Source organism: Tetrao urogallus (assembly GCF_951394365.1).
Source record: "Tetrao urogallus genome assembly, chromosome: Z".
Classification (NCBI taxonomy): domain Eukaryota; kingdom Metazoa; phylum Chordata; class Aves; order Galliformes; family Phasianidae; genus Tetrao; species Tetrao urogallus.
In genome coordinates, this window is record NC_136816.1 from 21459693 (window position 1) to 21485928 (window position 26236).

Below are 26236 nucleotides of genomic sequence, written 5' to 3' on the forward strand. Positions count from 1 at the left end.
ACATAAGTATCCCAATTTCTGTTTGATTCGTACTGCTTGTGAACACAGACCCTTTCACCCTAGTGCCAGCTGCAGTGGAAACCTACTGTGGGCTATAATCCTGGTTCGCTGACAATTTTATGCTACAGCAGGTGCTATAGAGATGGAATACCATTTTCTTTTTTTTCTCCCAGCTGCTGTTACTCTTTGTAGCCTGCTCTATCTTCCAGCAGGCTGGAAAAGAGCAGATTGTAATAACAGGCCGAGGAAGAAGGAACACAGTCTGCAACTCTGTATTAACAAAGGCATGGCATGGGCAGGGAGCTCCACCACCACCAATTTGCCTCTAGTCAAAAGCCCCCATGGCTGGATTGTATTTGCTTCCTTGAGGAGATATCTCTTCACAGTTATAATCCACAGGAACTATTTTGCTAAGACAGCTGAACTGAGGATGAATGTCTAGAAACAAGCATTTGAGTCAGGCCAACCTCACATCCTTGATGGGAAACTGCTGTCTTTCCAGATCCAGCCTTAGCGCGTTCTAAGGAACTCCCTTCAACAGCTGTGGGGAACCTTGATAAGAGAAGTGTATGGAGTTTTCCTGCAGACAGGCTCTTTCTTCTGTGATTTATGTCAGAAGGACACTCGGGGCTGTGAAACAATCAATCATTTTAGCTGCGTTTCTCTTTCCACTTTTTATTCTCAAATGTCTTGCAGGTGATGCCCAGAGGACAAAGTGTAAAGTGACAGATACAGCCTGCTTAACCCTTTACAAACAGGTGCTGCTGCTTTTTAAGCCACAAATCAGATTTCCAGGTCAAACCCACAGTGAGGAATCTGGCTGTTTGATCTATTATACCGTAATGTGAAGAATGTGGCCTTTTCCTGAGGAGTGTAGGGTCAACTGGTGATTATGGACACAACGTCCCCCTCACAACAACCTTCAACAGCCAGGCAAATTCCAGATATGGAACATCCACACAGTAATGCTAACACCTAGACTGAGCTGAACCCGACTTACACACTTTGAGTATTACAATGCGAGGAGGCAGATAAAACTAGGCGTCGGCTTGAGTGCTGTTTTTAAATCACAGCTCACAGCTTCCACGCTATCGGGAAAAGCAAACAGGCGGGGAGCAGAGTAGCACGGGGATTCCTTCCCTCAGCGCCACAACAAAGGATGGCGCGATGCAGGGCGTTCCGATCCTTAGCACAGCGGGTGGGGCGGGACCTCACTGGCGCGCGGGCTCATCTATATGTCGGCGGCGGCGGGATTCGAATCGCGCCCCCGCCTACAAAGCCCGAGGCGCGCGGCCGTCCTCAGCGTATTATTGGCTGAAAACTCGCCACGTGACGCAGTGCTACAGGATAGGGGGGAAGCAGAGAAGTGGAGCCGGCCATATTGTAGGGGGCCCTCGAGGGCGTAGGGTCGGTCGCGGTTACTGCTGTACGCTAAGAGCCTTTCGGCTACCGCACGCGGCCGCCCGTGCCCCGTCTTATCCCGCTCGGCGCTCTTCTTCTGCTCAGCCCTCTCGCGTCCTCATCCCAACGCCCCGTACTCCATGGCGGCAGCAGCCGCACCGCTGTCGCCGCAGCCCCGGGGCGCTGCGGGCGGCGCAGCGCTGAGCCCCACGCGCATCTCGAGGCTGCAGGAGAAGGAGGAACTGCGGCAGCTGAACGACCGGCTGGCCGTCTACATAGATAAGGTGCGCAGCCTGGAGACGGAGAACAGCGCGCTGCAGCGGCGCGTCTCCGAGCGGGAGCAGGTATGCGGCCGCGAGATCAGCGGCTTGAAGGAGCTTTTCGAGACGGAGCTGGCCGACGCACGTAAGACGCTGGACGACACGGCGAGGGAGCGGGCCAAGCTGCAGATCGAGCTGGGCAAGTTGCGCGCCGAGCACGAGCAGGTTCTCAGCAGGTGAGCGGGCTGGAGGACGCCGGATCCTCCTTTCCTGAGGAGGGAAGAGTGCGCGGGCAAAGCGCGGAGCCCCCGCCCCCCCGTTGTTGTGTGCCGGCGGCCGCCGGGCACGGAATGAATGAGCGCCGGAGGCTCCGCCTCGCCGCGGCCGCAGCGCCACCCCGTACGGAGCCCGCGGCCGTGCGCAGAGCCCTGTGCGGGGCCCCCGGGGCAGGACGGGGGGGTTGCCGTTCCGCCCCCCGCCGTGCGGTCTCGGGGATAGCGCGGTGGTGCTGAGCGTCGGTGTGGGCGTTCCTCTGTCTAAAGCCGCTTTCCGTTGGGTGTTAACGGAAAGGCACGAGTGTGTGATAAGCAGGGCTTGTTTAAAGCCCCGAATGAACAATTTCTGGACGTTTTTTTTTATGGATGTTCAAGTGAAGGCAGGCTCTGTCACTAGGTAGTAGGAAAAATGGTGGTGAGGCACGGGCTGCCCAGGGAGGTGGTGGAATCACCATCTCTGGAGGTGTTCAGGAAATATGTAGCAATGGCAGTGAGGGACGTGGGCAGTGTTATGGTGGGGATGGGCTGATGGTTGGGTTCTGTGATCTTAGAGGTCTCTTCCAGCCTTAGCAATCTTACGATAATCTCAGAATTGCAAGTTTTATGGCACAGCCCAAAAATCTGCACAAAGAACTGATTTCTTCCACTGAGTGTTGGTTCTTGAAAATCAGACTTGATTCAATTGCTTATCTTGCTCATCTTGATTACACTGATGTAAAAAGCTTGGGAAAAAGAATCTTATGTAATCTGTCAATTCTGATTTTCTCGTAAATCTGGTCTCAGTTCTGAGTTCCATAATGAAAAAGACACTCATGTAAACCAATACACAGCTGTTTCTGCATGTCTGCAGGCAGCTCAGTGCCTTCTGGGCTCTTTGCTTTTGCATAATGTCGTTCTGATCATTGGGTGGTCCTTCTGGTTACTCTTTGGTGACCACTGGTACACTTCCATTAAAAAAAAAAAAACAAACAGATGGATTGACATTCGTTTTGTGACTTCATGGGAGGGATGGGCACTCCTCAGAAGCTGATGGCTGTTACATGTGAGCTTGGGGTGAAGACAATCTACGGTTAAAAAAACAAAAACATTCTGGCTTTGCAGAATACTTCTGGATGCTGAAGGCGGATGGGGGATTCACCTCATCCAGAAGGAGCACAGATGGTTGGCTGTTCAGTTGTATGACCCTGAGCAAAGGGAGTCACAGTCCAGCTAGCCGTTGTCTGCTATTTGATTTTTCTGTGGAAAACCCAGTTGTTCTCACAACTCTGCTTTCTTTAGTTGGTAGAATGCTCTTCTGGTGTGCTTCATTCTTTTCTTTTTAAATTCCAACAATCTGTTTTTTGACTTTCTGCCCAATCAGTGCACAAAAAACCAAAGCTACAGGTTACTTTCCAATTTCTGTAGTGGTTTACTTACAGTATAAAAATATATGAGCTGCTCTGAAAGTAATGCCTTATGTCATTTTCCATGGAAACTAAAACAGCTATAGAAAGCACAATAACACTATTAAATAGCTCATTTAGGAAACTCTTCTGGAAGTTTCACTGGTGGCTTTCCAGTACTGAAGTACACTTATCTGTAAAAGCAGACAATGTGTTAGAGATAAATTTTCACTTAAAGAAATTATGATTTATCAAATATGCTGATAGAGGATTTAATGGTCATTGATTATCAGCTATTGTAGGGTACAGTCACTTGTAAGAAGGTGATTTTGTCAGACAGCTAGCTCTGTGCATTTATTATTATTAAAGAGCTAAATTCTCTAGTTATTCTGCTTTGCTTTCAGTTGGTCTACTTTCTCCATCCTTATTCAGAAGTGGATTTCTGAGGTGAGACTCAGCAGTAATAGCCTAGGCAATATTGGTAACAGCTAGGATTACACCTAACTGTTACTGCCTTGTAGCTTGAATTGCTCTGCAAGTGTGCAGCTGATACACTGAGCAACTGTTCAGAAGAACCCTGTGGCATTCCTGCCAGCCAAGTTCTAACAGCTGTTCCAGGGTTTCCTGTGGTGCACATGTGCTGTGTTGTAATGAACTAAGGGCACAGTCTTGGGCAGCTAATATAACACTCTTCAAAGTGTGCTTCAGGACAGGAGTGGAATGGTTTTAAACAAAAGGAGGGATGATTTAGATCAGATGTCAAGGGGAAGTTTTTCACTGAAGGGATGGTGTGGCACTGGCACAGACTGCCCAGAGAAGCTTTGAATGCCCTATCCCTGCAGGTGTTCAAGGCCAGGTTGCATGAGGCCCTGGGCAGCCTGCTTGTTCTTTGTCTTGCAGCTGGCAGCCCTGCCTGTGGCGGGGGCACTGGAGCTTGATTCTTGGAGTGCTTTCCAAATCCAAGCCATTCTACGATTCCTGTTATTGTGGGTGATGTTGAGAAGTGCAGTAAAGTCTGGGGGCTACGGAACAGCTGAGCTTTAATCTGAACCCTGTCTCTGTTCTCATGTGTACCCTAGAGATGTCATCCCAAGGAAATAAGGAGAGGAGTAATTAACTTGTTTCACTGTAATTTAAACAAGTGAAATGTAAGAGTAAATGATCTAAGAGCATGTCTTCCACGTGGAGTAGGATGTAACCATATCCTACAAGTATGTGTCTACTTGCAGTGGTAACTTGAAGCAGTAAATTTGGAAATCAAACTGTAGTGACAAATTCCAGCTGTTATGGAGTGGGAGATCTACTGCTGCCAAATGTAGTGAAGTTATGAGAATGTTAGTTTATCAGATGCCTGCTGTATGTTCACACCCTGATGTAGACAACTCAACACAGCTTATTCTTCATCTCTTTTGAAGCTTTGATGCCTGCTTTTGTTTAGTGTTTTTTTTTTTTTTTACCTTCCGTGGGGTTTTATTAAACAAAGTCATTAAGTGTGTTCTGCAGAAATTTTGTGAGTACTACTACAGACACTGAATAAACAGGCTGTTTGTAATGTGGTGTTTTTACTGGAAATACAGTATGTGGTAGCATTTTGGTGCTGTTCTCTCATCATTTTGAAGTTCTGTGAGCTCTTTACTGCTGTTTTAAGATTTGTTTGGTCAAGATTATGATGTGTACAAATACATCTAGCAAAGGAGGCAGTGCAGCTGTGGAATCACCTCTCTCATGGACTGAATCAACTGATCACAGGTGTCTGTATCTTGAGTTATCTAATAATTAGGTATGGAAACACATCAAACTTCACTGAACCAGAAATGCTTATACTTGAATCTTTTTTTTGAACCTATAAAAACAATTAATTTTGAGCAGTGGTTTAATGTATATAGTTCTTGTGCAAAGGGTCTGCTAAAACTGATGGCTACAATTCTTCAATTCACATAGTCAACTGAACTCTTCAGAATGGGGTGAGTGATGGGGATGGTCATATAAGCATGATTTCAGTTACCATTTTCAACTGTTTAAAGTGGATGAAATAAGAAGTTGGAACCAGGTTATATATATTAATTTACATAAATAGTGAGCTTAACTGGTGGTGTTTATTGTCATGCTGATATGTATACAGAGTCATTAATGTTTTCTGACAGATAGCCCTTCTGTTTTTGTAAATTGTATTCTTTCAAAATGCAGCTTTACTGTATTCTGTGCCTTAGGGGAAGAAACATGGGAAAGCAATGCCTGATGTCTTGTTTAATTAGCGTGACTAGATTTGTTTCTGCACGTGCATGCACACCTCCCCAACTTGACTGGAGAACAGCACAGTGTGTGCTACCGTGTAATCTTAAGTAAATGTAACTGTGAGCTGCTTTATCATTAGTTACACTCACATAGTCGTTTCACAAATTGTCTGAAAAATTAATGTTCCTTGAAATTACTGCTGGCAGCACTTACCTCTAATGTGGCTGCCCAAATACTGTCAGGAATGAACGGTGTGTGGTGGGAGACAAGGAAAGGGTCTCCCCTAGGTTGCTGGCATTTTGCACTTGGTCAGCTTCAGTGGAACTTTAATCATGCCCAGGCTCAGCTTGAGCCTGGTATAAACTGGTATAAAATTATTTGTTTCCTAGGTAGCTTTTCAGCTAGCTTAGTAAGAAATTCAGTGAAATTGCAGGAAATTCTAGGATGTTTCATGAACTTCAGAGTTTACGAAAGAGGAAGGGTGGTTGCAAGAGCATGAAAAGGGAGCCTTCCTCTTTCCCTGAGATTCAGTGGCATGTCTGTTTCTCTGATCTGCACCAGAGCAGTGGTAGCACCAGTGGCATTGTGGGAGCTTTCTATTAGTTTTGAATGAGCTGCCACAGGTAACCAGACACAACCATGTTACCTTAGGATTGTGTGCTTGTTCATTCTGCTTTACAAGTTGTACAGTGGGAATGGTGAGCAAACTGAGCTGTCTAAAATGATGTACAACATGGAAGTGTGAATATAGTGAAGGTGAGGCATTAAATTCTTCCGTGGGGAAAAAATGGCACCCACTGACATTCACTGACTCTTGCTGAATGTTTTTGGAAACCAAACTGGCTGTGGGCACAGTGAGGCAGGTGATGCATTTCAGCAGCAGCAGCCACAACACTGGGTCACCTCTACTGATGCAGATTGTTGTGTGGCAAAGCAGGCTCTTGTTCATGACTAGCTAATAGTGGTTACTGTGTTGAAGAAGAGTGGTTGCAGTGACAATTTCTTCTATCATAAAGTGATATTGTGATCTTTGTATGTGTTGTAGTTTCTAGGGAAATAAATAGGAGGCATTACTTTCTGAAGGGCAGTTTGTGCAAGGCCTTATCTAAGGTACTATTGGCTGCAACTTCTGTTAGGGAGAGTGGTGAGGTAATACCAGTTGAGAGTCTCTCTGCAGTGTTTTTATGTGTTAAATGATGTGGGTTATATTTCTGAAGCACAAGTTCTCCCTGAAGTACAGAGAAAATAAAGAGCAACTGGCTAGGTTTTGGTCAGATCTTAGTTCTGCATTATTTCAAAATAAATTGTAAATTAATGAATTGATGCTTGAATGAATAGATGCACTTCAGAGTCCAAAGAGAAAAGCAAGCTTCTTCTTTGAAGAGGCAGGCTAGCAATTCTTTGCTTCTATTGCTTTCAAGAGTGAAACTACTTGGAGTACAGTTCTAGGTAATTGCTGAACGTGGCAGCAAGAAGGTACTTGGGGCTTGGGCTTTTTTGTTGTCTTGAAATGCAGCTTCAGCTTTTTGTGGTGGAAGAAGCTGGCTGTTGTTGGGACTCTGAAGTTCTTCCTGGCAGAAATTACTAGGTGTGTGGGGTATACATGTGATGCTGAGAGGTTTTTCTGATCTTGTTGCTCTTTTCCATATTCCTTTAGGGCTGGGAAGGTGCTGATGGGGTGCTGAGATTTAGTCTGGCTTTCAGCATTAAAATTGTTGAGCTCCCATTTGTTTTCTTCCTGAGAGTATGTTCAGATAAGCTCTTTGATTGAGGCAACTTATGGCATATATAACTAATAACGCTTCAGTTCTGCCTTTTTCCCTTTTGTGACCTCGGTCACAGATGGAATCTTCTCATTTTTAGAGTTCAGGATAATTCAGATAGGATTGCACTCTTGTATACATGCCCTACTTTGAGGACCAGACTTGTAGTTTTAGGATCCACCTTGACAGGCTTGATTTCAGTCTGAAGCTTTGTGAGAGCGTGAGTGAGGCCATTTCTGCATGTTTTTTGAAAAGTGTTATCCAGTGATGCTCAGAGCTTGATGGGTCCTCATCAGTCTTAGAAGATGGAGAGGTTTCTGTTGTGTTCATACCATCATGTGATACTTCTCCCTTTTTTTTTTTTTTTTTTTTTCCACCTTCAGTGTCATTCAGGTGTTCTTGTACAGTGGAGTTCTAACAGGCCTGAGAAGGAGAGGAAGGACAGAGTAGAGGGTTTCTGGTGAATAACAAAGGGAGCTTGGAAGTTGGGGACCCATGTGGCCAAAACCTAAATTACTTTCTGTGATCAGGTGGATGAACCCAGCTATTGGGTCTAAGCAGTCATATGTAAAACCCCATTGAGCAAATGGATAGCACTGAGCAGCAGAAATGTTAATAAATTCTTGAAAACAAGATTCTCAATTCTTGACATCAGTTGTACTGTGTACCACATCAGTGTGCTGTGTCATTCAGAGGAGGTGGGTTTGGCTTAAAGCTAAGTCTGTTACATAAAGCCCGCCATCTGGTGGCTGTACGGCCTAAATCGCCTCCAAAATGATTCATACACGTTGTGTTAAGCCTTCTGCACACCCTTTTCTCTTGGAAATTGTTATTAATTGCATGTACTTGCATGTAATCTTGGAAAAGCCACAAATTTAAGCTTCTCTTCAAAACTGTGTGTTGATCTGATGCTAGTCTCATTTTGCTGAGAAGCTTTGCTGTTGATGCTTGTAAGTGCAGTGCTTTGATTTGAAAAGTACTGGCTGTATTCATGCTCTGGCCCTTAGGATCTAGTTCTTAAGAGTCTTTACTGGTTTCTAGATTCCTCTTTTTAGTGTTATGAATTCTATTTTTCTTCCCCAAGGAAATGTGGAAACTGAAATCTGCTAGCTGTTGTCCTAATCCATTTACTCTTGTAGAATGGCTTATGGCTTGATTGTAAATATTTAGAATTTTTGTGTGCTGCTTCCTTCACCTGAGAAGCATGGATATCCCAGAGAGGAAGTATTTCAACTTTTAGAAGTATCTTTCTTTTCTCACTTGCTTGCCTTGTTTGCATATGCCTTAGAGAATAACCCCATTTGGGCACCTATAAAGACCTGACAACTAGTTTGAACAATAATTTGAAAATAATGTTGGCCTCTTTAAAAATAAAGATACTTCTACCTCATCACTACTGCAGTTTTGTTGATAGCAGACTACTATGTAAAAAATATTTGGGTATCTTTCCTCTGACCTGTGGAATTTAGTCATGATGTATGATTAGAAGGGTGTAGTATAGCAAAGTATAGCAAAGTAACTTGCTATATTACAGCTTCTGTTCATGGGGTGTTACCTTGTACATAGTGAACTTCAATTTTGATTTAGAAGCTTGTTGGTTGAAAGCGGACCGTTTGCAGGCTGGACTGTTGATCTGTACAAGTTCCTGCATGGATAAAAAGGGCTGCTGAGATTATTTGTTTCCACTCTATGGAAAGGGCCTGTTAATGGGAGCAACTTATTTCTACCTATTAAAACTCAGGGGATAGGACATTTTTACAGTGGCTTGTGAAGGAGAAAACGAAAAGCAACTTTGATTAACCAGTTTTCACTTTCCATGCATACAGCACTTACAAAATCTTTTGTCACACAATTTCCTCTATAATGAAGTTTCTACTGTTCGAGTGAAGTACTAAGTAATTTGTAGTATAAGAGATCAGAACTAAATAGTTTGTTTTTAAACAAAAGTAAATTAAATGAATGAAGTGTTTAGATTGCACCTTGTTTTGCTTGTCTACTTTGGGGCGTTTCTGTTCTTACTGCTTTCTGTTTTATTCCAGCTATGCAAAAAAGGATTCTGATCTTAATGCAGCTCAAGTCAAACTTCGAGAGTTTGAAGCAGCGTTAAATGCTAAGGAAGCTGCGCTGGCCACAGCACTGGGTGATAAGAGGAGTCAGGAAGAAGAACTTGAGGATTTAAGAGATCAAATTGTACAGGTGAGGAAAAGAAATAATTAACTAAGGAACTGGTGTCATTGTGGTAAAATGCAACTTTGTTGCCAAAACAAGAATGCAAATCTAGAACTTCGGGTTTGCTGTCAGAATTTAACAAAAGTATGGAATAGGTGTATGTTCAGTATGGTTCAGTTTATTTATAGCATGAATGGTAGAGTGCTTTTAAAATTCCAGGCTTGGCAGAGTATAAAGGATCATACTTCTGTAGACGAACATATCAAGAGTTCAAAACAGACTTAAACTGGAGAAGTATTTTGTGGGGTGACTGAGGTCACTGATATAAATGAGTAACTGGTTCAGTACTGTTCTTCCAGAAAGAATCTGAAAAGTGCAATGGACCTTGGACTTACTGTAGAAAGTGGAGCTGTAGCCTTCAATTACAGGACTGCTGTAGTCAGTTGTCTGTGCCAGTCCAAACCAACCAAAAACTGATAGCTTTAAATTGCAGCAAGGAAGATTCCTTAAGAGAACTGGGATAATTATTTAGTAAAAATAAGAATTGATGAAGCAATGAGAGATGGCTGGAGGAGAGAAGCTGTAGCTGTCTTTCATAGCGGGTAATGAAAAATGTACTGAGAACATATTTGATTCTTCTTGAAGATACTTCCTGAAAGCAAGTTGGGTTGGAATGCTGGAACTTAAAAGTATTTCCTACTTTTCCTACTTTTATGATTATCTTCATTCTTTATAGTTCTGTTTGTAGCTCTCTGTCTACGGGACATCTGATAGCAAGTAAAAAAATCTTACAGTTTTGTTGACCCTTTGAAGTATCTTAACTGTGATTTTAAGCAAAAAGAAAACCAAGACCAACAAAAAAATGCCTTGCATGAGTCTAGGAGACGTCTGAAACCAGGAAGCTGTTCTTTGTCAAGTAGAAAAAATGAAGGCTTGTTAGGACATTTTAGGACATTTATCACCAGCATGAATCTTATCAGTGTGCAGAATCTGTTATTCACTTGTGCAAGCAATCACAAAGGAGAAAAAAATCATTGCTTTTAAATACTAGACTTGATTGTCAACCTCAGCCTTAATATCTATTTAATGTATCAGTAGGCAGATGAGTTATTTGTGTTATGCAAGTTTTGCTACATAATCATGCTGAGCTTTTGTGTTTTTTTCCTAAAGCTTGAGATTTCTTTAGCTGCGGCCAAGAAAGAACTTGCTGATGAAACTTTACAGAAGGTGGATCTTGAAAATCGTTGTCAGAGCCTCATTGAGGATTTGGAATTCCGTAAGAATATGTATGAGGAGGTAAATTTTCTTAGTATAAAAAATTTGTGTTTTTAAAGGACAAAGGATAACTGAAAGGTCATTCTGAAGTAATAGAATAACTTTTTGAACGCCCATTCTGAGCAGAATTTACTTCTCTTGTATCTAGGTTTTCATCTTTTTATTACAAGCACATAACATGAACTCAGAGCTCTTATAAATGGTGAAATAGCTTTGGGTGTCATGTCACCTCGTTGCAACCTCCTTTTGGGTCATTTTAGAGAGTGATAAGGTCACCCCTAAGCCTCCTCTTCTCCACACTAAACAGTCTTCATTTCCTCAACTGCTACTCATAAGACTTGTGCTCTAGGCTCTTCACCACCAGCTTCATTCTCCTTCTCTACACACACTCCATGGCCTTTGTCTTGTAGTGAGGGGCTTGGCACTGAACACAGTACTTGAGGTGGGGCCTCACCGGTGTTAAGAACAGGGGGATGATCACCTCCCTAGTCCTGCTGGCTACACTGCTGGCACAAGCCAGGATGCTGTTGGCCTTCTTGGCCATCTGGGCTTACTGCTGGCTCATGTTTAGCTGAGTATTAACCAACACCCCACAGATCCTTTTCCTCTGCACAGCCTTGCAGCTATTTTGCCCTAGGCCTGAAGAGTTGCCTGGGGTTGTTGTGATCAAAGTTCAGGACCCAGTACTTGGTCCTGTTGAATTTCATCCCTTTGGTCTCAGCTCAGTGATCCAGCCTGACCAGATCCCTGTGTAGGGCCTTTCTACCATCGCATAGATTAACACTTCCCCACTCCTTAGTAGCATCTGCAGCCTTCTGTGAGTGCACTCAATTTCCTCATCCAAATAATCATTAAAGGTATTAAACAGGACAGAACTCCAGTACTGACCTCTGAGGAAGACAGCTCTTGACTGGATGCCAGCTGGTTTTAACTCCAGTCATCACCATCCTCTGGACCTGACCCTCCAGCCAGTTTATAACCCAGAAAAAGTGTACCTGTCCAAGCCATTGGTTGCCATCTCTCCAGGAGAATACTGTGGGAGATGGTGTCAAAGGCTTTGCTGAAGTTTAGGCAGACTACATCAACAGCCTTTTCCTCATCCACCTCATTCTCTAATATTGACAAGCCTCCAGTCCTCTGAGACCTCTGCAGTTGACCAGGAACTCTGATAGTTTGTGGACCCAGCTTGGCAATCACCTCTGCCAGTTCTCTCAGCACCCTCGAGTGGATCTCAGCTGGCCCCATGGACTTGTGACAGTCCAGATGGAGTAGTAGGTCTCTAATTTCTCCTGAATTGTTAGGGCTTTTTTTACTCTCCATCCCAGACTCCCAAGTCAGGAGGCTGAGTGCCCCAAGGATAACTGGTGTGAGTGTAGAGGACTCAGATGCAAAGAAGGCACTGAGAACATCAGCTTTTTCCTTATCCTCAGTGGTTTTGTTTTCCATCACATGCAGTGAAGGACAGAGATTGTCCTTCACCCTCCTGTTACTGATAATGTATTAATAAAGGCTTTTTTTTTTTGTCTCTTGCTAGAGTGGCCAGGTTGAGCCCACACTTGGCTTCTGCCTCTCTTATATTTCTACTGTATATGCTAGCAACTTTGTACTTTCCCTGAGTTGCCTGTCCCTTCTTCTATGGGGAAGCAATTTTTTTTCTCCCAGAATCTTAGCAAAAGTTCCCTGTTAAGCTATGCTGATTGTCTTCTCTGCTGCTCATCTTATGGCACAGGGGAATAGCCTAGTGCTTCACCTTTCAGACTTCCTTCTTGAGGAATTTCCAGCCTTCTTGGACCTCTTTATCCTTTGGGACTGATTCCCAAGGGATCCTTTCTATCAATGTCCTGAACAGCTCAAAATCTGCCCTCTGGAAGTCCAGGGTAGCAGTTCTGCTGACCCCCTGCTCCTGACTTCACCAAAAATGAAGAACTCTTATGATTTCATGGTTGTTCTCCCCAAGACAACTCCCAGTCACCACATCTCCCACCAGTCCTTCTGTTTGTGAGCAGCAGGTCTAGGAGAGCACCTCCCGTGGTGGGCTCCAGCGGTGTCAGGCTATTATTTCCACACACTCAAGTCTTCTATACGGCTTCCTCTGGGCTGTGTTGTATTTCCTGCATAAATCAGGGAAGTTGAAGTACCTCACCAGAACAAGGGCTGGTGATTGCATGACTTCTGGCAGTTGCTTGTAGAACGCCTTGTCTGTCTCTTCATCCTGGTTAGAATGTCTATAACAGACCCCCTAAGATGTGAGCTTTCTTGGCCTTTCCCTAGATCCTTACCCATAGGGTCTTGACCTTATCATTCCCAGCTCCAAGCTTTACAGCATCAAAACACTCAAAAACTCACAACCACACAACCACCCCTCCTTGCTTGCCTGTTCCTTCTGAAGAGCTTATAACCATCTGTTGCAGTACTCCAGTTATGTGAGTGATCCCACCATGTTTCTGTAATGGCAACTAAGTCACAGTTTGCTTGCCACACAATGGCTTCTAGCTCTTCCTGTTTGTTGCCCATGCTGTGTGCTTTGGTGTAGATGCATTTCAGCTCAGCTGTTGGCTTCACTCCCGACCCTGATGTCATTCCCCCAGGCTCATCACTAGTGAGCTGAATTTTAACCCACACTCCCCCTTCATATCTAGTGTGAAGTTCTCAACTTCTCCAATAAAGACTCACAAGACTAGCTGAAATTTCTATTGCAGTCTGCTTATTGGATAGTCAGATTCTAAAACTTGCTTTTTGTCATTTATTAAATGGTGATTCTTGTCTTTTTATTTTTCTTAGGAAATCAAGGAGACAAGAAGAAAACATGAAACTCGCTTAGTTGAAGTTGACTCTGGGCGTCAAATAGAATATGAGTATAAACTGGCCCAAGCACTGAAGGAAATAAGAGAGCAGCATGACGCACAAGTGAAACTGTACAAAGAGGAGCTCGAACAGACTTATAGTAGCAAAGTGAGAATGTTCTTTCATGCAGTTGTCTGATTTACTATATTTTGCTTTGTTTAGTGGAGGGATATCCTAACAATTTCTTAGATTTCAGAGGATTTTATTTTGGCATTTGGGTTAAAGTCACCATGTTTTTGAAGGTATATCTACATTTGTAGCATGGCTTGCTGAGAAGACAGCACTCCATATCAAACCCTATATCAAAATTCTTGTGTGGAGACCTTGACCACACCCAGTCATTTCTGCATTTATAGAAGGGTGAAACCCTACTCAAACTGAAATCAGTTATACTTCATCATTTCCTTCCTCTACTATGATTCAGCATTTTTGTAATTTTTATAAGGAAGGATCCTGATGTCTCAACTGAACCTGATTCTTGTGGCTTCTTATTGCAGTTAGTGTTTTTTAGAACAGTGTTCAGTATTTTTAAAAACAAAGTTGGAAAACTGTGCAGTTGCTTATCTTCAGGGCTTCGGTCTGACTTGAAAAAACTAGGAGAAAGGAAGTTATTTCAAATAAGATCTAGCAAAAATCTTCCTATAATCTGAAAAATCTTTTATAATTGAGGCTTCCTTTTGGATGTTTTAAACAGTCTAAAAACGAAATTACTGGAACTTGATGTAATAAATTAAAATAAAGAAGCAGTGATCATGGCATTGGTACCTGTAATCTTAAGGCACGTAACTAATGTGCTCATGTTGTCTGATAATCAGCATCAGTTGTTTACTTGCTTCTGTAGAAAATCAATGATTTCAGGTTAGTGTCTATTCAGACATACTTAAAAAACAGTATTTAAGTATATAAAGATACGTACTGTTTTTTTTAGTAAAAACTGAACTTAGCATTCCAGTTTTAGTAATGTCTTCAAGGGAAACTTTTAATGAGTTGAGTTAATCCTACAATAAATGTTCAGATAGCTGTGGTTTTTAGATAGAGCAATCAACATAATAATTGAAACATGATAATTGAACCACCACATTTAACCACTGAAGAGGGAGATGTTTTATAATATATTAGAGCTGGAGAGAGGAACTTTTGCACCTTCATACTGTATATATCTTGTTTGGAGACGGGGTTTTTCTTTTAATTAAAGATACTTTGAAGTTGGTATCTTATCTTTTGCAGCTTGAAAATATTAGACAGTCATCTGAGATGCACAGTTGTACAGCCAACACGGTAAGAGAAGAACTTCATGAAAGTCGTATGCGAATTGAAACACTGTCTTCCCATATCGCCGATATTCAGAAAGAGGTAACAAGTTTGTCTGTTCAGTCTTATTAGTTGTTGATTTTTAACGTGAATTCTTTCCCTTACTTTGTAAGTATGTTCATCACTGTGTTTCGAATTTGTTTTCTGTTCTGTTGTTCTGTTTGAACTTATTTTTGTAATGTCTTCTTTAGACAAAGTTGATCTTCTGTGCTACAGAAGATTTGAAGGATGTAGGCTGCCATGAGGCCTCATGTTAGCTGCCTCTGCTCTTGATCAGACAAATCAATTGATCTCAGCCAGTCCTCACACACCTCGCCCTCCAGACCCTTCACAGTCTTTGTTGCCCTCTTTTGGACACTCCTAATATCTTTATGTTCTTCTTATATTGTGGTGCCTAAATCTGCATGTAGTGCTGGAGGTGAGGCTGCACAGAGCAGACAGGACAGCCCCTTTCCTCCTCTCCTGGTGGCAGCACTGGGCCTGCTGCACCCCAGGGCAGGGCTAGCCCTTTAGGCTCCAGGGCACACTGCTGGCTCTTGTTCAACTTGCCATCAGCCAGAACACCCTGATCCCTTTCTGTGGAGCTGCTGTCTAGCCACTCATCCCCCATTCTGTATGTATAGCAAGGGTTGCCCCTTCCCTAGTGCAGGATTCACAGAATTTGCAGCATGTGCTCTTGTTAAACTTTGTGCATCTGGTGACTGCCCAGTTCTCTAATTTGTCTAGATCTCTGCAACACCTCTCCACCCTTTATGGAGTCAAGAGTTCATCTCAACTTAGTACCAGCAAATGTAGAGAAAACTGAAAAAAATCTTATGGTACTAGTAAGGATCTGATCCTATTACATTAGGTCTTGTAAGAACTGTGCAGAACCCCTTCTTTGTTTTCTAGATAAGACAGTATTAAGCACAAGCTGTATATTCTTGACGTTTTAAACAGTTTAGTTCTTTTCTTCAGTATCTGAATGCTTTAGTGCAGTATTCGGCAAAGCATGATTCCAAGCCAGAGCTAAAATAAACAGTTTGCTTGATATCTTCTTCCATATTTGACCCACTTATAATCTAGAGCTATTTTTAAAATTATGAAATTGAATGATTGTGCCAGGATTGGGATGAAATTAGAGGGCAAAGTGCATCAAGTAGCTACACTTGAGGTTTGTAGAGCTGAAGCTAAACGGACGTAGTGTCAGGTCACAGTATACAGATCATGCTTATAGAAGTGTGACACAACCTATGACAAGTCACATATTCAGTGCTAGTTTACTTGATCAAAATAGTCGTGTACTGGAAAATCTGGAGTGAAAAGCTAGACAGATACTAATGCTTGTTACTGAAGCTCGTTTCAGAACCTTACTTATCAGTTGAATGCAATGAAGACTTTGTATTTTGTTCCAATAAGTAATTAGTAATTTTTTAGTTTTTATTCTTCCTATTATTAGTGATGAATTTTGAATTGTATTGCTGCTGTATAGTAGACTTGTAGAATTTCAAAATTCAGTGTACTTCAGGTGAAGAACATTCATGCACTTTCCTAATAACTTTGGGTATGAGTCTTCCCAGTTTTTCTGTTACACAGTAAAATTAATTTCTAAAGTAGGCCAGGTTGTGTAATCAGTGTGCATGAGGTTGCACAAGAATTGGATTAAGGCTTCTGGCTACTTAGCTCTTTTTTCTGCCTTTACATTGTGATTGTCATTGTTCTGGTGGCTCAGTCAGTGTGTTGGTTTTTTCCTTCTAACTTCAGTTAAATGTCAGTGTCATATTGCTAACTTAAATTGGCTGCTAGGTTTAAAAAACTTCTAAATTTGCAGAGGTATGTGCTGTGAATTTCAGCAAATTCTGTAATCTTCTGTGTAACACTAAGCGCTATCTGAGTCTTAAGAGCAGCATGTAGTTAAACTGATCCTCTGCATCTGCCTGGTAGGCTGCTTGTTTTGCTATTGCTGTACTATGATGACTTTTAGAGTAATGTGCCTTCACAGCAAATTTGGTGATTTAACCAGACAACATGGTTCTAGAGCACTATTGGGTTTTTTTTGTCCTTCAGTTAAAGTATTTTAGAGAACATCAGGCTGAAAAAATGCTCTCAGGGAAAGTAGATCTTAAAGGTGTTGTGATTTAGTTATTCTTTGATAAATATTCCCTTCTGTGTATACAGTATTAAGATTATAGAATTGTAGAATCCTTAGAGTTGGAAGGGGACCTCTGAAGGCCATCTAGTCCAACTCAGCTGCCATGAACAGGGACATCAGAGCTAGAACAGGTTGTCCAAGGCCTGATCCAGCCTCACCTTGAAAGTCCAGGGGTGAGGTATCAACCACATCACTAGGCAGCCTGTGCCAATGCCTTGCAAATTAGCTTTTCTGTGGACCAATTGCCACTGCAGTTTCAGCAGACGTTGAAAATGTTGGTAGGCAGGCAGGCATTCACTATTCCTTTAGATAAACTTCTTCAAGAATTTAGAATTGGCAGCAGTAAACTGAGGCGAGGAACATACATCTGAGAGCTGAAAAACAGTTATGTACCACAGGCTTTGAAGTTCACCAAGCTCATTTTCTGTGTGTTCTACCCTGTGTTATCTTTAAACACGCTGACTTTTTAGTTCCATTCTTCTTCAGCTGTGGCAATACTTAGTTAATTTTTCTGAAATATGAAAATGTTTGCCTTCTAAAGTAAGTTGAAAATTTCATTGGGACTTAAGGTTTTAAAGAAAATGTGGAGAACAGGATGATGAGTGTGGGTGGGTTTGAATTCGGAGAGAGAGAAAGAGGGTGCTTAGTCTGGTATTCTGAAATTCAGCTTACCTGGTTAGTGGAGTGCTTTGACATTAGAGTGAGCTATCCTTTAGACCACTGTTTTTCAATGCTTTCTAGTCTAGAGCATGGCAAGATAGAGTGCATGAGCTTGAGGACGCCTTGTCCAAGGAGCGGGAAAACTGTCGCAAAATACTGGCTGAGAATGAGAGAGAAGTGGCAGAGATGAGAAATCAAATGCAGCAGCAGTTCAGTGACTACGAACAACTTCTGGATGTTAAACTGGCACTTGATATGGAAATCAGTGCATACCGCAAATTGCTGGAGAGCGAAGAGGAGAGGTATGAAAGAACGTGGCAACATGGTGACTCTGCGTGCTTGCTTGTCGAACTCTGTTAAAAGGCAGTTCTTTCATTAAGCCCTTTACGCTGTTCTTTGCGTCCTTGTGTCTGACACACGTTTACCTCTGTGACAGAAACTTTCTTGAGTATTTCAATGACTGTTCTACAAAGATACAGATATTATTCCACTGTTGAGAGTTAGCCCTGAGTTGTTATCCACGTTGCTTTAAGCATGGGTTAATTTAATACTGTCATAGCTATTGTGATAACCTAATTCAGCAGATAGCTACACTTTCTACACCTGACTACAGAGTTCAGCAGCACTGAGAACTTTGACTTGGCAAGTCACAGTTGTGATTTGAAATTGTGTATTCCTTTGTTTTTTTTACTGGCACTCCTCTCAGCTGATTTTTCTGTGTGGGGATGAAATACTGATGGTGGTTTTGCCACAGACATTTTTGTATAAATTTCCTACCAAAACTTAAGTCCTTGTAAGACTGTTGTGCAGTTGCTGTTTGTGAGCTTTTTGGACTTACTACAGCTACCCAGTAGTGCAGATGATTTTATGTTAATATAGTAGTCTTCTGTTTTTCATGTCCCTGAGCATTAATGAGCTGTTTGACAACATTTTAATTCTTTAAAGTAATTACAGCTTCAATTCTGATGTAATGTTTTTTGTTTACAATGTTCATCTACCTTTAGCTATGTAATTCTGTGGGAACAGGAGAAGATATGAAGAAAGTTTTTAAATGAGGGTAGAATAATTTGTTTTATTTCCTTTTGCTTCCTGATGGAGCACTGGAAGAGGCTGCCCAGGGAGGTTGTGAATTCTCCTTCACTGGAGATTTCATGACCTGTCTGGATGCCTACCTATACAGCCTGCTGCAAGGGGGCCTGCTTTGCAGAGGGCCAGACTCAGTGATCTCTAGAGGTCCTTCCAACCCCTACAGTTTGTGATTCTGATTTTCTTCAATTTAGGCTTAGACTTTCTCCAGGCCCATCTTCTCGAGTGACAGTTTCGCGAGCTTCATCAAGCCGTAGTGTACGTACCACCAGAGGAAAGAGGAAGAGAATTGATGTGGAAGAATCTGAAGCCAGCAGTAGTGTTAGCATCTCCCATTCAGCTTCTGCCACTGGAAATATCTCTATTGAGGAGATAGATGTTGATGGAAAATTCATCCGCTTGAAGAATACCTCTGAACAGGTTTGAAAGTGCTCATATCACATGTCTTTACAGCAGGCTGAGTAGGTAGAAGGCTTTCTCAGCACCATATCACATCTCAGGCTTAATGTTGACTCTGGAACTAAGGCTGTATGAAAGAGGGCCGTTAGAAATTAGTGTGTCACAGAATGTTCTTTCCAACAGTATTCTGGGTTAGTAACAATTTCCTGATTGTTTTTAATGGTTTTCAAGGTGCCAAACTCTTTAGTTCTGCTTTGCCAGATGATCTGGCTTTACAGTTACAATTATCATTGATAGCCTAAAGTCCATTTGCACTATTTCTTCAGAAGTTTCTCTCTGCCTTAAGAAGGCCCAAAAGAAATAGCACCAATGCAGAATGAAGTTCTAAATGTCTGTGAAGGTCTAACTGACTAATTAGAGACTCTCTTTAATATTGTGTATGTCTTCTTTAAGTTACAATTTTCCTTCTTTCCTTGGTTGCATCTGCAGTTTTTGGAAGGAGCAATATGTGCTCATGCCAAAACCTCTCCAGATTGTTTTTCTGTGGGTAGGCTGCAGTTTGCATCAGTGGGGAAGTGGGACAATATTTAAAGGCATTTCACTTAAAGAAATGCTTTGACTATTACTCATGCTTTTGTTTGAAGGACATCAACTGTTGCATTAAATTGGTCCTGCCCAAGATAGGAATTTTAACTTCTGTTTAAAGGGAAAAAAAACCAATCTGTGTTATGTTTAAGTGTTTATAAAGACAGGTTTAACTTGCTCTAGTGTGTTAAGACCTCCCACTTTTCCCTAACCATTTTTTTTCAGCAACTTCCCTCTGCACCATATGGGATTCCCTTCTATTATAGGTGACCTCTAGCTACACGTTTGTTTATCCATAGCTGAACCATCAGCTTCAAGTAGCCATATATGATTCATAGTTACTGCACTTAGTCAGGCATAAAGTTTTCAGCAACAGTCTGTAGTGCAGTCTAAATTGTATGTGGGAGTGATCAGGAGTGCTAGACAAAATGTTGTAAGGCTTAACACTTGTGCATTTATATGGACTAAGGTATAAAAAAGCCTGAAGCAAACTAATACACTAATTTAAAAAAGGGTGATGTCGAAATGGAGAAGTGGAATGTATTGAAACTTAACCTGGAATAAGAAGAGATCAGCTTGCCTAAAACTGTAGCTATTTATGTGCTGAAGAGAAATACAAAATTTTATATGCATCATGTCCATATGTGTAAAATACCCTACATGTTTAACACAATAACTGCTGACAAACTTTATCCTTCTTTTTAGGATCAACCTATGGGAGGTTGGGAGATGATCAGAAAAATAGGAGACACTTCTGCTAGTTACAGATATACCTCAAGATATGTACTGAAGGCAGGACAGACTGTTACAGTAAGTTGTCAAGCTTCACCTGTTCAGCTCAAACTGGCTTTAGGTTAATTCTTGTATGTCAGTAAGTCAGTAATGTTTTTTTGTTCTTCCCATACAGATGGGAAAAAAAAAATCACCTATATTTAGCATTCATTGTATCATCTGTTGGGAAGGGTAATTTTTAGTGAACAGAGTCACATTTCTTAGAAACTTACTTTATATATGCAACAATAATTTTGACTGTAAGTAGGTGCATTTGCATATTCAAAAGTGTCTGTTCATGTTAAAAAAGTAAAGCTATTTTAATGTTTAAAAAAAAAAATAGTAGCTGGAGTGAGACTTCATTTTTCTTAACTGGTAGAGATTCAGTGGTGTCACCTAAAATGGAAGTGAATTATGTAAGACTAACAAGTAACATTCATTTGTGACTTTTAACAGATTTGGGCTGCAAATGCTGGAGTGACTGCTAGCCCTCCCACTGACCTCATCTGGAAGAACCAGAATTCCTGGGGCACTGGTGAAGATGTGAAAGTTGTGCTGAAAAATTCTCAGGGGGAGGTAACGTAATTCAGATGTGTCAAACTTGCATTTGACTATATTGCCACTCCAGCATCTAGCCTTGTAAAGATATAGGTAGAACCACTGTTAGTTCTTTGCACTTCAGTGTGTGTGAGACTGTAGTAAAATTTTCTCCTGCTACTTTTAGCCAAGCATACTGTGCATTTTTCTTGAATTTAATTGCAGTTAAGGTGTGCAGCGTTGAGAAAACTTACAAATTTTATATACTCCATTTGTTCTGACATTGCTCTGATGGGGGTGCCTCAATTTTGAAGGTAAAAGATATTAGTAAACTTTTCAGTGCTCTGTTTTTATTTTGTTCCCATGAAAACTATGTTAATGAGGGGTTAGGAAAACAAGTTTTAATTTTAAGTAGATCAGTGACTATGACATGTAGCAATCGAGGTAAAATACTAAAATACAAATTTCTTGTAATAGTTATGGGGGAAGAAGGCTTGATGTGCATTTTTAGGAAGTTTTTTAATTGTTAAGGGATTTACAACTGAAGTGTTAGGAGTGTTGTGTATATACTTTCCATGTGCTCCAGTGCACAGACAAACTGTACAGTTGGCTGTCTGAACAGGTGGCATTCCGCTTTCTCAAAATACAAGTAGATCATCATGAGCTCTTGGAAGAGTCTGTTATTAAAAATGTAACTCCTTTTCAGGAAGTTGCTCAGAGAAGCACTGTCTTTAAAACAACTGTAAATGAAGGAGAAGAGGAGGAGGAGGAAGGTGAAGAAATTCTTGAAGGAGATGTTGTCCACCAACAGGTATTTTGTTAAGGCTTGTCCAGACTACTGTCTTAACAAATTTGCTTAGATTGAAAAGGAAAAGACATGTATAAGGAGGGATTTTTTTTTTTACATAAGTGTCATAACTGTTTGAACATGGCTGTTCTGTTGTTTTTGTTTTGTTAAATCAGTAATTGAATTAAAACATAACTGTTTTAAGAATTATTAAAATTAGTAGGAAGATACGGGATTTTCTTAAACTTTCTGATGCAATTGGACTGAGGGAAATGTATGGTGTTTGCCTTCAGTCAGTACATAAAATTGTAGTTGCTTACTTATGGAACTTAAATCTTTCATTTCCTCTAGGAGTGAAAGTGTCAGGCATGATGAAAAAACGCAACTCTAAAGGCAGAGGTGTGAACCTGCAGTGACAGTATAAAGTGCTTTGAAAGATGAGAGAATACTCAGATACAGCGTACTGAGTGTTTTGCATTCTGAGTTTGGTGTTACTGCTTTAACCAAGTAGCTTTCTAAAAAGACAGTAATTGTAATGGGCAAATAAGTTCCTCCAAGGCCAAGACCATATAATCATAAATTCCTTAGTGTTGGAAGGGGCCTCTTGATTGTCATCTAGTCCAGCTCTGCTGCAACAAACAGGGATACCACAGCCAGTTCTGGTTGACAGGGCCTGATGCAACCTCACTTAAAAGTCTGCAGGGATGGGGCATCAATCACATTACTAGGCAACCTTTTCCAGTGCCTTACCACCTCACTGTAAAAGATTTTTTCCTAATATCTAACATAAATCTACCCTCTTTGAGCTTGAAACCATTTACGTTTTTCTGCCACCACGGACCCTGCTGAAGAGTCTGTCCTCTTCTTTCCTGTAGCTCCCCTTTAGATAATGAAATGCCACTGTCTCCCCTCAGCCTTCTCTTCTCCAGGCTGAACACCCTCAGCACTTTCAGCCTTTCCTCATAGGAGAGGTGTTCCATCCCCTGGATCATTTTTGTGGCTGCCCTCTGGGTGTGCTTCAACAGGTCCATGCCTCTCCTGTACTGAGGACTCCACATCTGGACGCAGTACTCCAGGTGAGGCCTCACCAGCACAAAACAGAGGATCAGGATCACCTCCCTTGGCCTTCTGGTCACACATCTTATAGATATTTTGCTCCTTTAGCTAAAACTTATTTTTCAGTTAGTATGGGTATTAATGTTGGTCAGGAGAGTGAACATAGAACAGTAATTAAAGTTAGGTATGTAAATCTGCAGGAAAAAATGAAGAGAGCTGACTGCTTGAGAAATCATGGTTTTTTGCCAGGCATGTTTTCGGCCTGTGACTGAGTTGTATCTTAGTGGCACTGAATACAGGTGCAAGCTTTTACTACAGTTTTTCATTATTGAAGTGCATCCTGTGGCAGCTTGGTTTCTGGGGTGTGCTCTTCAGCTAAAGCAGCGTTAGCTTGTCAGTAAAAGAAATATTAGTGGATTTTTTTAAATAAAAACTTCTGACGTATTTGTATGTGCTCACTACTGTATTCACCAGCTGTGTAATCTCAATGATGCTTTTAGCTATAAACTACAGCATGGCCTTTGTTATTTCTGATTGTCATGACTTCGAGCTACCCTGGGTAAGTATGGAAGTTGTAAGGTGTGAGGTCTCCTTGGGGCACAGTAAGGTGAAATGACAACGGATGGTTGGCTAATGAGTTTATTCAAACAAGAGTAGTTTCAAATTTCCTAGGGAATGTGATTATTGGTACTACGTAAGAAATGCAGTTTTAGTGGTAAGCTATGATGAATCAACTTGCATCTGTTCTAATATAACTTGAAAAGAGGGAGAAAAAGAGAGAAATAAAAATAAAGATACAAAGAGACAGTTCTCACCCTTGGATTCAGCAGTGATTGTTCCTGCCATGGAAGATGTGCACACCTGAAAGGGCAGGTAAAGGACTACCTTCTTTGTCTTTGTGGCCCTTAAGGAGAAGTAAAGTGCTTCTTCAGAATGTTTCAGAAATGAGTCTGGGGTCTCAGATGGTTGCCAGGTCTCCTCTAATGTTGTGACTGATATATGGCTCTACCTCTGCACAAGCACAGTTCAAGATTTGGTGTATTCTGGAAATGGGCTGGAGGGGCTTCAGTGGCTGTCTTTGTCACTCTGCTGAACTGAGTACAGGTGCAGTTTGCCACATCTCTTCCTTCCCCACTAAGTCTGCTTGTTGCAAGAAGCAGGTCTGTATAATCTTCACAAGATAAGGAAATCAGTCTGGAGGAATACTTGCCTTGCAAGGCTCCTTCCTCCAACTTTCTCTCATATCGTTACTGTGGTGGTCTCCTTTTTACTCTTCTACCAAGTATTTGCTTCTCACTTACTTCTCAGTCTCCTACAGTGGTGCCCATCTTCCATTACCTCACTTAACAGGATATCAAGCATTCCTTTACTTCATAGGGTCAAGACATTGTATTACAATTTGCTTAGACCATACCAAGCTAGTAATTGTACACTGATAATATGTGTGTATTATATTAATAATATATATAATTATACTGTTTTTGATTTCTGAATATCTTGCTGTTGAATTTTTTCCAATCATGACTTTTTTGTTTGTGACAGGGGAGCCCAAGAAAATCTGACAGAAGCTGTGCGATCATGTAACTCTTTCCAGTCATCCAGGTTCTTCAAATAATGGTGATCATTGTCTACAGAATAGCCTTCTCAAAAGCACAATGTATTTTTGTAGCTTATTTCTGTGAGTTCTTAAGCTGAAAGTCTAATGGCCTTAATTTCCTGACATTGAAAATGAAGTTTTGTAAAAGAAACTGTATCTGTAACTTGTTGTTAGGACATAAACTGGTGATTCTGAACTTTGTGTACTGTTTGAAAATGACATTCCCTACCCCTAGTTTTATATGCCAGTCTTTTTTTTAAATAGAAACTTAAGAAGTTTCTGCATTCCAGGGATTGATTTTTGTCAGACAACACCACTCCAGCCATCTACTGTTGACTTCTTTATACTTAGGTGCTGTTTGGGAAGGGAAAGGCATTTTCAATACTATGAACTTTTTGTACTGAAGACATTTTCGTATTACAGCGCAATCAAAGATAAACAACTTTCTTATAGAAAATAGACTTTTTTTTTAAAAAAAAGAAGGGGATAAACCATAAAATCATGTAAGCACTCAACTCACGAAGGATGCAGTAAAAAAAAACTTTCTATTGCTACTTTGTTTGCTTAGGTTTCTTATTCTGAAAAGGGGATTCATGTTAAGTGTGTTAGTTGTATTGTTAAGGTAGTGTAACAGCTTAAATTTGCTTACATGTTTTTTTTGTAACAAAGTCAATTTTAATATTGATTGCTTTGCTTGTTTACAGTTTTTAGGAACAAATCCAAGTCTTCTAGAAATCTAGTCTATGTTTCTATGGAAAACAACTGTAATTCTGTCAATGTGGAAAGTTTCAGTTCTTTTTGCATTTACCTACTGTTTGAAAACTTTGAATAAAGAGTAAAGTATCTCTGTATAGACACTTCAGATTAAGGTTTTGAAATTTGTTTTGTGATAAAATGGAGTTAAAAGTTGAATGATTGCTAGGTATTTAGAACTGATAGGATTTGAACTTGGAAAAACCTGCATGTAAGTGGAACAGTGGCACTTGATTTGTAAGATTTCTCTTAAAATAATGAGGAACAAATTGACATTTCAAAAATGAATTCTTTGGACCTTTATTCAAAGTGTACATAACTGTTTCTGTAGTTACCTTTGTCTTGATCTGAAGGTTTTTTTAATGGTCAGAATCATGGGAATTCATTGTGCTTTTTTGCTATCAGTTTCTTGAAAAACAGAACTTCTTAGTGTCTTCCATGTTGAATCAGTTTCTGTCCTGATGAACTACATCACGACATTCTGAATTTTTGCCAGCAGAAGTTAGAGGTGGCCGAGGCTTATGTGGATGGACAGAGATTGGTGGGTCTCCTCCTTTTGGTAGTAACATTGGCTTAAACAACTGCATTAGACCCTGAAGTAAAACTTCTTTTAATTTCCTATTTAAATGTGAGCATTTGTATTTATGTAGTATTTTCATATAATTTCAGTATTACTTCATATCCTGTAATATTCTCATTATGTCTAATTGTTTTTCCTAAGAATGTTTTTCTATTATAGTCTGAGATAGTGGTGTTACAGGCGTTACCTGTATAAATGAACACTTACATTGTAGTAAACTGTTTATTCCATTTCTTATTTGTTTTCAAAACTAACAGCACAGACTAGCAATACAATTCTGTTAAATAAGACAGTTGATAAGAGATTATTTAGCATGTATCAGTGTTCTTGGCTCTAGCTTTTGTAGACCCTCTTTTATCACTGCAGAATGATAAATAGT

The 26236-nt window shown here is 40.9% G+C and overlaps 1 protein-coding gene across 1 annotated transcript; it reads left to right on the forward strand.

Annotated features, from left to right (window-relative positions):
• Positions 1-1541: 1541 nt before the first annotated feature.
• LMNB1 (lamin B1) lies at positions 1542-24511 on the forward strand (the record flags this gene model as incomplete). Its single annotated transcript, XM_079548946.1, has 11 exons — positions 1542-1897; positions 9356-9512; positions 10656-10781; positions 13542-13712; positions 14832-14957; positions 17788-18008; positions 18987-19212; positions 20482-20586; positions 21004-21123; positions 21791-21895; positions 24470-24511. 11 exons carry the CDS (start codon positions 1542-1544, stop codon positions 24509-24511), a joined length of 1755 nt encoding a protein of 584 aa, XP_079405072.1.
• Between the last annotated feature and the right edge of the window lie 1725 nt (positions 24512-26236).